The sequence below is a fragment of the Nerophis ophidion genome, linkage group LG21 (genome assembly GCF_033978795.1).
Source record: "Nerophis ophidion isolate RoL-2023_Sa linkage group LG21, RoL_Noph_v1.0, whole genome shotgun sequence".
In the NCBI taxonomy this organism is placed as follows: domain Eukaryota; kingdom Metazoa; phylum Chordata; class Actinopteri; order Syngnathiformes; family Syngnathidae; genus Nerophis; species Nerophis ophidion.
The window spans coordinates 8,850,944-8,865,155 of record NC_084631.1 but is presented as its reverse complement, the minus strand read 5'-3'; the positions used below and the strand labels follow the sequence as shown (position 1 = coordinate 8,865,155).

Below are 14,212 nucleotides of genomic sequence, written 5' to 3'. Positions count from 1 at the left end.
CATGGTGCTGCAAAATCAGGCTGACTAAGTCTTACGATCCAGACTTTGCTCAACTACATCTTCGGATGTCAAGGCTTCTAACACTACGACTCGCCAGACAAACTGCTGAGTCACTGCCAGCGAGCGCGTTACCTTCCGACAACTGCAGAAGTTGTCGTTTGGCCTCCTCCTCCACGGTCGTACATAGCGTCTGGACGATGCTCTGAGAAATTCCCTGCAGAGCAGAAAAGTCGGACACGCTGTAGACATACTGGGCGTGCGGCTCGTTGGCGATTTCCTTCAGTTGGTCTTCATCTGCGTCTTTAATCCCGATGGCGTACAAGATGATGCCTTTCTTTTTCAGTTGCAGGGCGTGGGACTCCACGTCATCTTGCGACTTGCCGTCGGTGATGACTACGGCGATCTGCGGCACATTCTGGGCAGCCCTGCTCCCGGCCTCTTTCACAAAATGCTTACTAAGCATGAAGTCCAGGCCTTGACCCGTGTTGGTGCCGCCTCCCATGTAAGGCAGCGTGCTGATGTACTGCAGGATGTCGGCCTTGTTCTCGTAGGTGTTGAGTAGGAACTCACTTCTTGGCGTGGTGCTGTACTGGATCAGAGCCATGCGGACACGGTCGAGGCCCACGTCGAAGCCGCCGACCAAATCGGACAAAAAACGGCGCATCTGCTCGAAGTTTTTGGTGCCGATGCTCCAGGACCCGTCCACCATGAAGACGATGTCGGCTACGGCTTCTTGAGTGCACACTGGCGGGAGAGCTTGGGTCACTGAGTGTCTCTTGGACGACATGCGAGTGCATTGCGAGCTGAAGCGTGTGACCTCCAGCACAAAGTGTTAAGAAGATGGAAGCGACGTGATCTTCAGCGAGCGATTTACATTTTTACACTGCTCAGCTCCTAACGTTTCATCCTGAAAGCTTTTGCAAGAACAGCCAATTCAAATGCGTGGACCAGGGGTGTCAAATGAAAGACAGAAACTGCAGTTCTAAATATGTCCACTGGATGTCGCAATAGCAATTATTTCTATCCCTTTCTGTGAAAGCGCGCATGACTTCAGAGGGGGCAGAGCTATGTGCCGTGTTAAGATACAGGTGATACTTACGTGTTTGAGCTCTACGTATTTACGCTGCTTTTAAGCGGTAGAATACAAAATGTGGATTGTTATGTTCATGCCTTCATTGTCAAATATGTTGTTGGTGATGTAACCTGTGACATTTCTATCCAAATAAATGCTTTTAATAATCTAAAAATTTCGTGTTATGACTCGGGACACATTTTCTCGGCACACATAAATAGGCTGAAACAGTATGTATCCCATTTTAACTTCATGTGTGATTATTGAAATTGTTGCAGATGATGGAATAACCCACATGATATTTATTGATTTTGATATTATTATTGATTTCATTTGCTGTTAATTAAAAATCAACAACAATAGGAAACTTTAAAACTCTGCCCAACTCAATTCGACCTATTTGACGGATGAACATTATCGCATCATTTATTCAGAAAGTATAAATAATGACAATGGAAGACAGAATACTATTACCATGCAAGTGTAACAAAAACATTATGATTGGTACATTTCCAGAACGAGACGGTTTATTTTTAAACAAAGAAAACAATCTGACGTTGTCTTTATTTTGAGTTATCATGCCATGATTTTACCAGTCCGGCACACTTGGGAATAGATTTTCCTCCATATGGCCCCGCGACCCCGAAAGGGAATAAGCGGTAGAAAATGGATGGATGGATGGATGGATGGCCCCGGAGTTAAAATGAGTTTGACACCCCTGGCGTAGACTGAATGACATAGCTCCATTTGTCCACTGGGGGTAGTAAAGGCAGCCAGCAAACACGCACAAAACCAGAGAAGAAAAACGCAAGGGACTTTTGCGCTGCATGGACACATGGTCAGCTTCTGGACGTCGTCTTTGTGCACGCTGCTGCCGGACGTGAAGCGTGAGCGTGCACAGCGCACACACACACACACACAAGCAGGCATGTACACACACACGCTCACAAGGTGATGTTAGTAATGGTGTGAGCATATGAGCCAGCTGCTACTAGTGTTTCACGTTTTCGAACACGCTGGAATGCAGGAAGTGAAGTCATCGCTGTTTAATGTCACCCACCTGTCGTCTGTGCTGCGTTGCCATGGAAACAGAGCGCTGCCATGAGGCCCAGGAGTAGACTGCGCGTCCCCTCCATTCTGCTTGCGTTTCTCCTGAAAAGACAAACATTAATTGCAAAAACGGTCAGACAATAAAATGACACTTTAATGTGGCTCCCAGGTTTTTGTTAGAAGTTATTATCTGCACATGCTTGGCTGCATTGCCTGCTAGTGCTGTGCAGCAGACACTTTTAGATGACTAGATTGTTTGCCTTGGCAGGTCCGAAGCTCGAGTGCTTCCAGCCGGTGTGTGAGCACTTCCACTTCCCTTTCATATGTCCCATGTAATTAAAGACGCAGATGTTGGCATTCCAAAGAAAGATGAGTGATAAAAAGTCTTCATTGTGAGGTCTGATCAAATGGACCATGTGGTTTTGTTTACTGACGGCGGTTCTGGTTCCTGTACCACAACAAAGCACACTTACTGACTGACAATTTACACTATTTGCAGTAACTGCAAGGAACACAACCATTGCACTATTTAATTAGCCTTTCTTCGCAAACTTACTAGTACTGGTCACGGTCCAAGGTGAGCTGGAACCTATCCCAGCTCGATAATTGTGTGAATGCTAAGAATATTATGTGAGAAGACTATGTGAAAAGACCATGTGAGAAGACTATGTGAGAAGTCTATGTAAGGAAGACCATGTGAGAAAACTGTGAGAAGAACACATGAAAAGATCATGTGAGAAGACTTTGTGTGAAGACCATGTTAGAATACTATGTAAGGAAAACCATATGAGAATAATATGTAAGGAAGACCATGTGAGAATACTATGTAAGGAAAACCATGTGAGAAGACCATGTGAGAAGACTGTGAGAAGACCATGTTTGAAGACTGTGAGAAGACTATGTAGAGTAAGGGAGACCATGTGAGAATAATATGTAAGGAAGACCATGTGAGAATACTATGTAAGGAAGACAATGTGAGAATACTATGTAAGGAAAACCATGTGAGAAGACCCTGTGAGAAGACCATGTGAGAAGACTATGTAAGGGAGACCATGTGAGAATACTATGTAAGGAAAACCATGTGAGAATAATATGTAAGGTAGACCATGTGAGAATACTATGTAAGGAAACCCATGTGAGAAGACCATGTGAGAAGACTATGTAAAGAAGACCATGTGAGAAGTCTATGGAAGGAAGACCATGTCAGAAGACTATGTAAAGAAGACCATGTGAGAAGTCTATGGAAGGAAGACCATGTGAGAAGACCATGTCAGAAGACTATGTAAGAAGACCATGTGAGAAGACTACGTAAGAAAAACTATGTCAGGAAGACCATGTGAGAATACCATGTGACAATACCATGTGAGATGACCATGTGAGATGACCATGTGAGAAGACTATGTAAGAAGACCATGTAAGAAGACCATGTAAGAAGACCTTGTTAGAAAACCATGTGAGAAGACTATGTAAGAACACCATGTGAGAAGACTACGTCAAGAAGACTATGTCAGAAGACTATGTCAGAGAGACCATGTGAGAACACCATATGAGAGGACTATGTAAAAAGACCATGTAAGAGGAACTTGTGAGAAGACCATGTAAGAAAACCATGTGAGAAGACCATGTGAGGAGACTATGTAAGACCATATGAGAAAACCATGTGTGAAGTGAAGTGAATTATATTTATATAGCGCTTTTTCTCTAGTGACTCAAGGCGCTTTACATAGTGAAACCCAATATCTAATTTTTACATTTAAACCAGTGTGACTAATGGGATCAAGCTGGTTTCCGTCCTGGCAGCTCCTGTACTGGGCAGCTACTGAACCTCACCCAACACATCGAGGATGGTTTTGAGCGCAAACTCATCACCAGGGCAGCTTTCATAGACATCACCGCTGCCTATGACACTGTCCAGCACCGCGCCATGATTAGGAAACTTTTGGACATGACTGGTGACCTTGACCTCTGCCAACTTGTAAAAAGTCTCCTTAACAACAGGTGCTTCTTCGTTCAACTAAACGACAAAAAGAGCAAATGGAAAGCCCAAAAGAACGGCCTACCACAAGGCAGCGTACTGGCCCCTCTCTTGTTCAACAGCTACACCAATGACCAATCACTCCCCCCACAATGCTGCCGTTTCATCTACGCTGATGACCTCTGCATCAGCACCCAACAAGAGAGTTTTCACAAAATCGAATCTGTCCTGGAGAGTGCCCTCCAAGAAATGTCCACCTACTACAATACCAACCACCTGAAACCCAACCCATCCAAAACCCAGCTATGTCGTTTCCAACTGAAAAACCGAGACACAGGGAAAGAACTGATCGTCTCATTGAATGGCCACAAACTCCTGAACCACCTCCACCCTGTGTACCTTGGAGTCACACTCGACAGGACACTCTCTTTTAAAACCCACCTTCAGAACACCAAAACAAAGGTCAACGCCCGCAATAACATTTTGCGAAAACTGGTCAACTCAAAATGGGGCGCTGATCCATCAACCATCCGTACAACAGCCCTAGCTCTGTGCTTCTCCCCAGCCGAGTATGCCTGCTCAAGCTGGAGCCGCTCCCACCATACCAAACTGGTAGATACAGCCCTCCATGACACCTGCCGCAACTTCTCGGGCTGCATAAAGTCAACGTCAGTCCCGAGCCTCTATGCACTGGACGGCACTGCCCACATCAGGCATTCCATCGTTGCCCAAGACGAGCGGAGAGCACAGGAGTCTGACATGAGGCACCACCCGTACGGACACACAGCGCCTCCATCCAGACTGAAATCCAGGGCCAGCTTTATGCATACAGTCCCTCTTCTTCAGTCCACCAAGGAGGCGGCATGGACCAACTTCTGGAGGCTTGAATGGAACCAACTCCCGAACATCCGAACCCAAGAATGGATAGAGAGAGGAATGACACCTACTGAATGCATTGCCTCTCCAGCTGACACGACCTACCATGGCCGACCTGGAAGACCCTCAACAGATTACGGGTGGAGCAGGGGTGGTGCAAAGCGCTGTTGAAAACATGGAACTATCACACAGAGGACATGTGTGGCTGCGGAGCAGTACAGACAATGCCCCACTTGCTGGAATGTGGCGCGGCCTCCCAGTGAATCCCCAAGGACCTGGCTGAACCCAGTCCAACAGCTGTGTCCTGCGCCAGATACTGGCAGAATGACATCTGAGATTGCAAAGGACTCGAAGAAGAAGTTGATCAATGTGAGGACCCAATTCAACACGTTCTCAAAGTTGTTTTAATGTCTTGTGCCTTCTGGGAGGTTTAGGGCACATCCAACCATTAGAAGACCACAGGGAAGACCCAGGACTTGGTGGAGGGAGTATGTCTCCCAACTGGCCTGGGAACGCCTCGGGACCCCCTGGAAAGAGCTTCACAAAGTTGCTGGGTAGAGGGAAGTTTGAGGTTCTCTGCTTAGGCTTCTGCCCTTGCAATCCGATTTTGGAAACGTGGAAGAAGATGGAGGAATGTACCTTAAAATAATGTGTGTACCCTCGATGAAGGCAGTTTGGCTGAAAAGCACCAGAGAAACATTGTTGGCTCCCAAAAAATATGTGTTTGTCAGCTGTGGTCCATATGGGCCGCAACAACACTCAGTTGTAGTTCACATTTCCACTACATGTGGCAGTAATGACAATACCAAACAAAAAGAAGAAGTTTGGAGCTTTTGTCTTTTTATCCTGCACTACAGTGAGCTAACGCAACAACATTTCGTTCTTATCTGCACTGTAAAGTTCAAATTTGAATGACAATAAAAGGAAGTTGAAGTCTTATATGCATTGAATACAAGAGTAACATTACTAATACAGTGATAATATTTGAGTTAAGAACCCCTGCCTGCCGTAAATATTAAAAGCATTTTAACTGAATTTAAGTGCCATATTGTTTTTACATCTGCAGTCTTGTCAAATTAGTTGTTACTTGATACATGCTAACTAACTTCAGTTTATGGTAATTTTGCAGGTGTACATCTCATAGTCAAATATTTTGTTCTTTTACGCATGCTAACAATTAGTATGCCAACAGTACCATCATAGCGTGCTAGCCTTTTTTGGCAAAAAAAGGGGCCATACATTAACAAACTCCTCTTAGGGACTTTGGCCAAATGAGTCGCGGTAAAAATTACAGGTACTACACGTATAGGCAATGATAAATTGCAACAAGAAAAAATTGCCTACGCCCATACTTGCCAACCTTGACACTTCCGAATTCGGGAGATGGGGGGTTGAGGTGGGCGGGGTGTGTATATATATAAATTCGGGCTGGGCAATGATTAAAAATTGTAATCGAAGTTAATCGCACTATTTCTCTGATTAATCGCGATTAACTGCATTGTATACGCAAAGCCCAATAATGAATTCAAAAGAAGTGTGTAGTGCACCTTTATTGGAATATTCCCCCACATGAACAAAAGCGCCAAAACATTTGTTGTGCAAACACAATTTAAATCAGTCCTCGTTAAACAGTAGCAGTTAAATAGCATATTTTAGGAAAATCAACTCAAAAAATGTTAATACAAACATTTAAGCTTATTGCCACTGCCAGGGTATTTAGGTTATCCTGTTTGTTATGGAAAATAAATATGATCTACATACAAATCTCTGAGCCACAATCATAACATCCGAACAGGCAATTTCTGAGGTAACAGCAGAAACATTTTTTTTATCAGGGATCTTATGTTTAAAAAACCTGTATTATAGGTAGTGGGCTGTTTTAGGGAATTTTTGATCAAATTATCCGTAGTAGCAATATTAATAATGTTGTGTTTATTCTGCGTAGTGCACTTAAAATAATTATGACCATATCTAGGAATTGATATGATGGGAATTTTCCGATTTTTTGCTTGGTGCTTTGATAAACTGAACGCATATACATGGTACTATATTGTGATGTTATGAGCCAGGGAATAAAAGAACTACCCTACCCAGCATGCAACAGGAGTGACGAGCATGCGTGGTAGCCCGGTATAGGTTGTGTCGCCATGACGGCATCTTGTATGTTGTGATATGCACGCTCTGAAAGTAAAAGTTAAGAACTCAGCAAACACTCCTCGTCTGCATTATTCATGAATAGAAAGACAACACATATACTCCGCTGCTTCACAGGCCGCTGGATGTAGCCGGCAAAGTATTCCCATGCTAGCTAGCCGGTATAGCAAGCACGCGTCATTCAGTCCAAAACGGCCCGATCTATCCACATCCAGAATTGTCTGGCGGTCGTAAGTGATCCTGGAGTGACCACGCTGTAAGCCAGCCATGAAATTTGCAGAATTGTCCGGTATTTTTGCCAAATGTTCCATCTTTACCAAGAGCACCGCGACGCCGGGCGACGCCATCTTTATAAGAAAAGGCGTTAACAAAATAAAAGCATGTAAACAACATACGCAAATGTGCGATAAAATAATTGTCGACGTTAATAGATTGATGAGTTAACTCATAATTAACGCATTAATTTGCCCACCCCTAATATAAATAAATATATATATATATATATATATATATATACATAATCCGTTCGTGAATAAGTATATCCGTTTGGCCACCGTGTTCAATGGAGAAGTCTGATCTATAAAATTTGCAGGCAGCATACGCCTTCCCCTTCGAGCTGTTCTGGATGAACTGAAATGATTTTTTTCCAACCATTTTGGAAATTCCAAGCATACTTCTTACTCGTCGTCGCCATGTCTCTTCTTCCTTCTTCTGCTTCGTCTTTGTTAAAGTGGTTGGACATCAATACTTGCCATAGTTTTGAAGCAATGCATGATGGGAATCCGGATGTTTTGTGTCAGTGTATTAACGTGGCAGCTGGAATAAACACACGCTGAGAAATAGCTCTGTGCCTGCCTACTTTATGAGTTATAGATAAACCTATGGTTAACGGAGACAGATATAATAGTCTCCTTTTCAGGTGAGAGAGGACGCTAAAGGCAGTGCCTTTAAGGCACGCCTCCAATATTGTTGTCCAGGTGGAAATCGGGAGAAATTCGGGAGAATGGTTGCCACGTGAGATTATCGGGAGGGGCACTGAAATTCGGGAGCCTCCCGGGAAAATCGGGAGGGTTGGCAAAATATGGCTACGCCATGAGATGTGGGCGTGGCATGGTGCCAAACTTTGATGTGATGGTTCACCACAAAACACAAATTGTTACTAACTCAGCTCCACAAGTTCAGATTTTGATAATTTTGGGTAGAAATTATGTTCACGATACCCTGAAGGTCCCGAATGGTCCAGTACCTGTTCAAAGCCATTTGGAATTGGCAGAGCCTGGCGGTGTAATCTGCCCCACGCCATCACCAATCAAACGGTTATTACTTTGCTTCAGCTGATTGGATCTTCCTCCAAACGGACAGGGGGCTTAAAGGGGAACATTATCACCAAACCTATGTAAGCATCAATATATACCTTGATTTTGCAGAAAAAAGACCATGTATTTTTTTAACCGATTTCCAAACTCTAAATGGGTGAATTTTGGAAAATAAACGCCTTTCTGTTTATCGGTCTTCTAGCGATGACGTCAGAACGTGATGTCACCGAGGTAACACACCCGCCATATTCATTTTCACATTACAAACACCGGGTCTCAGCTCTGTTATTTTCCGTTTTTTCGACTATTTTTTGGAACCTTGGAGACATCATGCCTCGTCGGTGTGTTGTTGGAGGGTGTAACAACACTAACAGGGAGGGATTCAAGTTGCACCACTGGCAAGAAATCTGCCGCCAGACCCCCATTGAATGTGCCAGAGTGTCTTCACATTTGACCGGCGATGCTAAGACAGACATGGCACAGAGATGTATGGATAACCTGCAGATGCATTTGCAACAATTAAGTCAGCGAAATCACAAAGGTGAGTTTTGTTGATGTTGTTGACTTATGTGCTAATCAGACATATTTGGTCACGGCATGACTGCCAGCTAATCGATGCTAACATGCTATGCTAATCGATGCTAACATGCTATTTACGCTAGCTGTATGTACATTTGAAACTAGATACCCACATTTAATGCGAAACAAACACTTACCAATCAACGGATTTAAGTTGCTCCAGTGTCACAAGATGCGAAAGTCCTGATCATTTGGTCCGCACATTTTAACGGCGATGCTAATAAGGCAGCCATGCTATGGGCCACTTCATTAGGTACACCCACGCTATGGCCGAATAGCGTCAATAGCTATTCGCTCAATAGCTTCAATTTCTTCTTCAATTTTGTTTTCACTATCTGCCTCCATACTTCGACCATCTGTTTCAATACATGCGTAATCTGTTGAATCGCTTAAGCCGCTGGAATCCGAGTCTGAATCCGAGCTAATGTCGCTATATCTTGCTGTGGTAACCGCCATGTTGTTTGTATTGGCAGCCCTGTATGACGTCACAGGGAAATGGATAGTGGTTTCGAAGACGGCGAAAATAAGGCACTTTAAAGCTTTATTTAGGGATATTCCAGGACCGGTAAAATTTTGAAAAAAAATTCAAAAAATACAACAAGCCACTGGGAACTGATTTTTATTGTTTTTAACCCTTTTGAAATTGTGATAATGTTCCCCTTTAAGGTCAGGGTCCGATCATGCCTAGACATTATTATCAACACTACCTGTGGTGAAAACTATAACACATGCACCGACCTTCCTGACGTTTTTGATGATGGGTCAAAGAACTACTGCAGTGGCACCAATATTACCCCCTTGTGGTGGGAAAATATAAACAGTCATAACTTCCTGACATGCTTTGCTCTTTCTGAATTTTTTTACAGTGGTCAGGTGTCGTAAGGGTCATGGCCAACTCGCGTGAACCTCATGGTGAAATGGGTAAGAGGGCCCTTTTGACGATGCCCGCAGCTTTAATTGTGTGAATGTCCGAGCATTTTACATATTTGAACTTTATCGACCGGGAATCATGTGCTCCCGAAAAAAATAAAAACATAAATATTCCAGATTACCCACAATTACCAGTTTTCCTGGTCATTTTTCCCACTGAAAATGAATGGGCCATTTTTTTAACTTGCACAATTCCGAAATTTCCCAACCGTTTTGAAACCATTCCACCATCCACACACTCCACCCACCCCTGACAATCAAACTACTATTTTACAAGTTCAAAGCAATTCCAGGAATTCCCACAATTCCCGGTTTTTGAAAGCCCTACTTTCACCTCTTTCTGGAAAGTTTTGACAGTCATCATTTTTCAACCGTTTTTGTTCATTCCACCCTCAAAACAATATTACTCTAATTTGGTACAACAAATGTTCCTATTTTACTTTTTGTTAAAATTCCAGGTTTTCCCCAAATTCAGGAATTCCAAAAATCCCCATTTCAATCAACATTTTTCAACCGATTACAAAAACTCCAACACCAACCCATTCAGATCATCTGGAACAATTGTGCTAGTATTAATACTTTCAAAAATTCCGCATTTTCCCGAAATGTCCAGGGAATTCGAAACCAAATGGACATTTCTCAAAATGTTTCGCATTGTCAAAACCCGATTCCGACCTTTCAAACATCCACCCACATCGCTCTTCCTATAGGTCAAACGCCAAACATCATTTCCCTTTCCTAAAAATTTCCGTTTTTCCCGAAATGTCCTCCCTATTGACAATGAATGGGAAACATACAATCCACTGCATATCCCACATTTCTAATCCGATTTGAACCGTTCCAACATCCACACAAGCCAGCCTGTTTCTCGGCTCCAAAAATTCCCTAATTACCCGGAATTACCAGGAATTTCCCTCCATTGAGAATGAGCGGCCATTTACAAACCTCTCCATACCCCACATTTCTCAACCGATTCGAACCGTTCCAACATCCACACACTTCACTCACCCTGGACATTTAAGCATTTCATTTCCATTCACACGTATTGGCAGTTTGGCGGATTGCGCACGGAGGGCATTCACACGCAATTCCTCCAGGAATTGCAAATTCTATTTCATATTATTATCCTTATTACCATCATTATTCTGAATTGTTATTTAGGTTATGTAAACCCTGACGTTGGTTTGTCTATCTGTTAGCGAGTTAATTAGGTAATAAAATAACTTAAACACTTGTTGGTGGATTTTCACAAAATTCAGGGAATGTCTGAAATTGAATAAAGAACAACTGAATACATTATGGGACTGATCCGGATCATTTCTACTACATTATCTTACATTCACGTTACGAGCCCCTACTCCCGTGTGTTTATGTGAGGGGCCCTGACTTTTTTTTACTATTTTACCAGTCGAGTTAAGCGCTCTCCGAGTCCTTTTCTAGTTACTATTATTACCATTTCTATTATTACTGTCATTATTAAAGGTTACTAGTTGTTTGTACCCAAATATAAACAACCATAAATGTATAATCCCGTCGCTGACATGTTGTAATAATTCACCATCAGCATGCTGGAATGTACGGGTGCCTTTGAAAAGCTTAACGAGATACTAGTGTGTGTGTGTGTGTGTGTGTGTGTGTGTGTGTGTGTATGTGTATGTGTATGTGCTTGTTAACACACGAGGCCTGGGTTTGATCACCTCCCAGGCTTGACTCCTCAAGGGTAAAAGGGGCCCAGTTATGATCAGCATGTGCAAGTAATCAGGGTCCAATGACGAGTTGATTGACGTTGTTTATAATTTAGTACGGGGGGAAGGGGCGTCTTAGTGACATCATGTGAAAGGTCAAAGGTGACGACGGTGTAGGTGCTAAGTCGAAAGTTGTGTTCCGGCGAAGTTCCTGGAGAGTCATTAGTGGGACACAGCGGTCCATTTGGGGAAGGACCAGAGCCAGAACCAGACCAGCTGGTTAAGAGGGATTCATCTTGAGACAGCTGAACTGAACCCAGACGTCACATCTGGAGAGCAGATGTTAGCGCTCATGTCTCTCGGCTGCTTGGCATGTTAGCCAACTCGACGCGACACCGGAAATCTGGACCGAGACCGGGTCTTGGTTCTCATCATTGGCCGACGCGCATGAAAGCAGGCCTAGTAGACTCGGACCAAGAACACGTGTGAAAGTCTGTGAACTGTCAGTTCAGGTCAGTTCGAATGGGTCGCGCCCTGAAAGTGGTCCCCAATGTTTGACATAACCCCCCCACAAACACACACCTATGATGAATGCGAGTGCAGATTGTTTAAAGTTCTAAACTGCTTGTTGGTTCTGTTTATAGATAAATTCTTCCCTGATAGGAACCAAATGGACCGAGACTTCACAAAGGCGCTGTGGCGTTAACCCTTACAGCTTGCTAGCTTCCTGCGACTTCCGCAAGCTGCTAACAACGCGCAAATCTGTTTGACAACAACATTTATCGTTAGCTGCCAACTAACGCACTACTTGACAACTGGCAGCTTTGGCCGCTAATCGCTAGCTGACAATTATCACACTATTACTAGTGGGCAATGGGTGTGCTAATTGCTAGCCGGCAGCTTGTGCCGTTAACCCATACTTGCCAAACTTGAGACCTCCGATTTCGGGAGGTGGGGGGTGGGTGGGGGCGTGGTTAAGAGTCAAATATTTAATATATATATATTTAAGATATTTATAATACTTGACTTTCAGTGAATTCTAGCTATATATATATATATATATATATATATATATATATATATATATATACATAAAAGAAATACTTGAATTTCAGTGTTCATGTATTTACACATACACACACATAACTCTCATCTACTCATTGTTGAGTTAAGGGTTGAAATGTCCATCTTTGTTCTGTTTTCTGTCAATATTTTTCTAACCACAGCTAGGCTCTCTGGCAGAGAAAAAGTCTAGCAAAACTCCTAGCAATTAAGGACAATACCTCCCACCCACTACACTCGGACCTTGCGGAGAGAATGGAAGGCTCAGACTCCCAAAATGTAACACGGAACGACACAGGAGGTCTTTCATACCGACAGCCATCAGACTGTATAATGTATATGTTCCTTGACTGCACTTAAATGTAGAATATATGTAGGATATATTTATATTATTCATATATTATATATATATTATAAATATTATATTATTTATTATTATCATTGTTTATTGTGAGTCAACTGTGGTGCTGAATTAAATAAAGTACATTCTATTCTATTCTATGTACAGTAGATGGCAGTATTGTCCTGTTTAAGAGTGTCACAAGTTCACAACATTGGAGCTTACGGCAGACCAACTGCGTTACGATAGACGAAAATGTGACTGCTATTGTTGTGTGTTATTACCGGGCTGTCATTGAGCAGACACGTTCTTCATACTGTGGAAATGCGGACGTGAAATCAGACTGTCGACACGTCACTCAGGTCCGCTTGGAGCTGGAGGGGGCGTGGCCTCCAGCTCCACCTGAATTCCGGGAGATTTTCGGGAGAAAATTTGTCCCGGGAGGTTTTCGGGGAGAGGCGCTGAATTTCGGGAGTCTCCTGGAAAATCTGGGAGGGTTGGCAAGTATGCTTTAACCACCAGCTGACAACTGGCACGCTTATTGTTATCTGGCAAGTGCTAGACTAATTGCTACCGCACAAGTAGCATGCTAATTTCAAACTGGCAATTGGTGTGCTACTGACTCACTGGCACACTAATCGTTAGCTAGCAGCTTGTGCCATTAATCTACAGCTGACAACTGGCACGCTAATCGCTACTTTACAACCAGCATGCTAATCCGTGGCTGACATCTACCGCCTCAAAGGGTTAAATGGCAGCTCACGTCCCTAATTGCTAGCTGACATTTTGCACGTTGATCTCTAAGTGGCAAGTGGCACGCTAATCGCTGTTTCCACAACTACCTTGCTAATCACTAGCTGTAACTAGCGCGTTAATCCTTAGCTTGCAACTGGTGCACTAATTGCTAGCTGACACAAGCGTTTTATTGCTCGCTGACAACCAGCACACTAATCATTAGCTCGCAGCTCGCGCCGCTAATCGCTGGCTGGCAATAAAACTGATTGTTGCTAGCTATCTTAAATCCGAACATGAATATACAGTGGGGCAAAAAGTTATTTAGTCAGCCACCGATTGTGCAAGTTCTCCCACTTAAAATGATGACAGAAGTCTGTAATTTTCCTCATAGGTATACTTCAACTCTAAGAGACATAGTGTGAAAAAAAATCCAGAAAA

At 43.2% G+C, this 14,212-nt stretch overlaps 1 protein-coding gene across 3 annotated transcripts in view; it reads right to left on the bottom strand.

Moving 5' to 3' along the window:
• The window catches only part of col6a4a (collagen, type VI, alpha 4a), a 68,818-nt gene that overhangs the window by 35,571 nt on the left and 19,035 nt on the right, over positions 1-14,212 (bottom strand). For all 3 annotated transcript variants that reach the window (XM_061881773.1, XM_061881771.1, XM_061881772.1), the window contains 2 exons: positions 2,133-2,224; positions 133-744 (listed from right to left, as the gene is read on the bottom strand). In XM_061881773.1, the coding sequence (XP_061737757.1) occupies positions 133-744; positions 2,133-2,208 (688 nt within the window). In that variant the 5' untranslated portion in view covers positions 2,209-2,224. The remainder of the gene's footprint in view (positions 1-132; positions 745-2,132; positions 2,225-14,212) is intronic.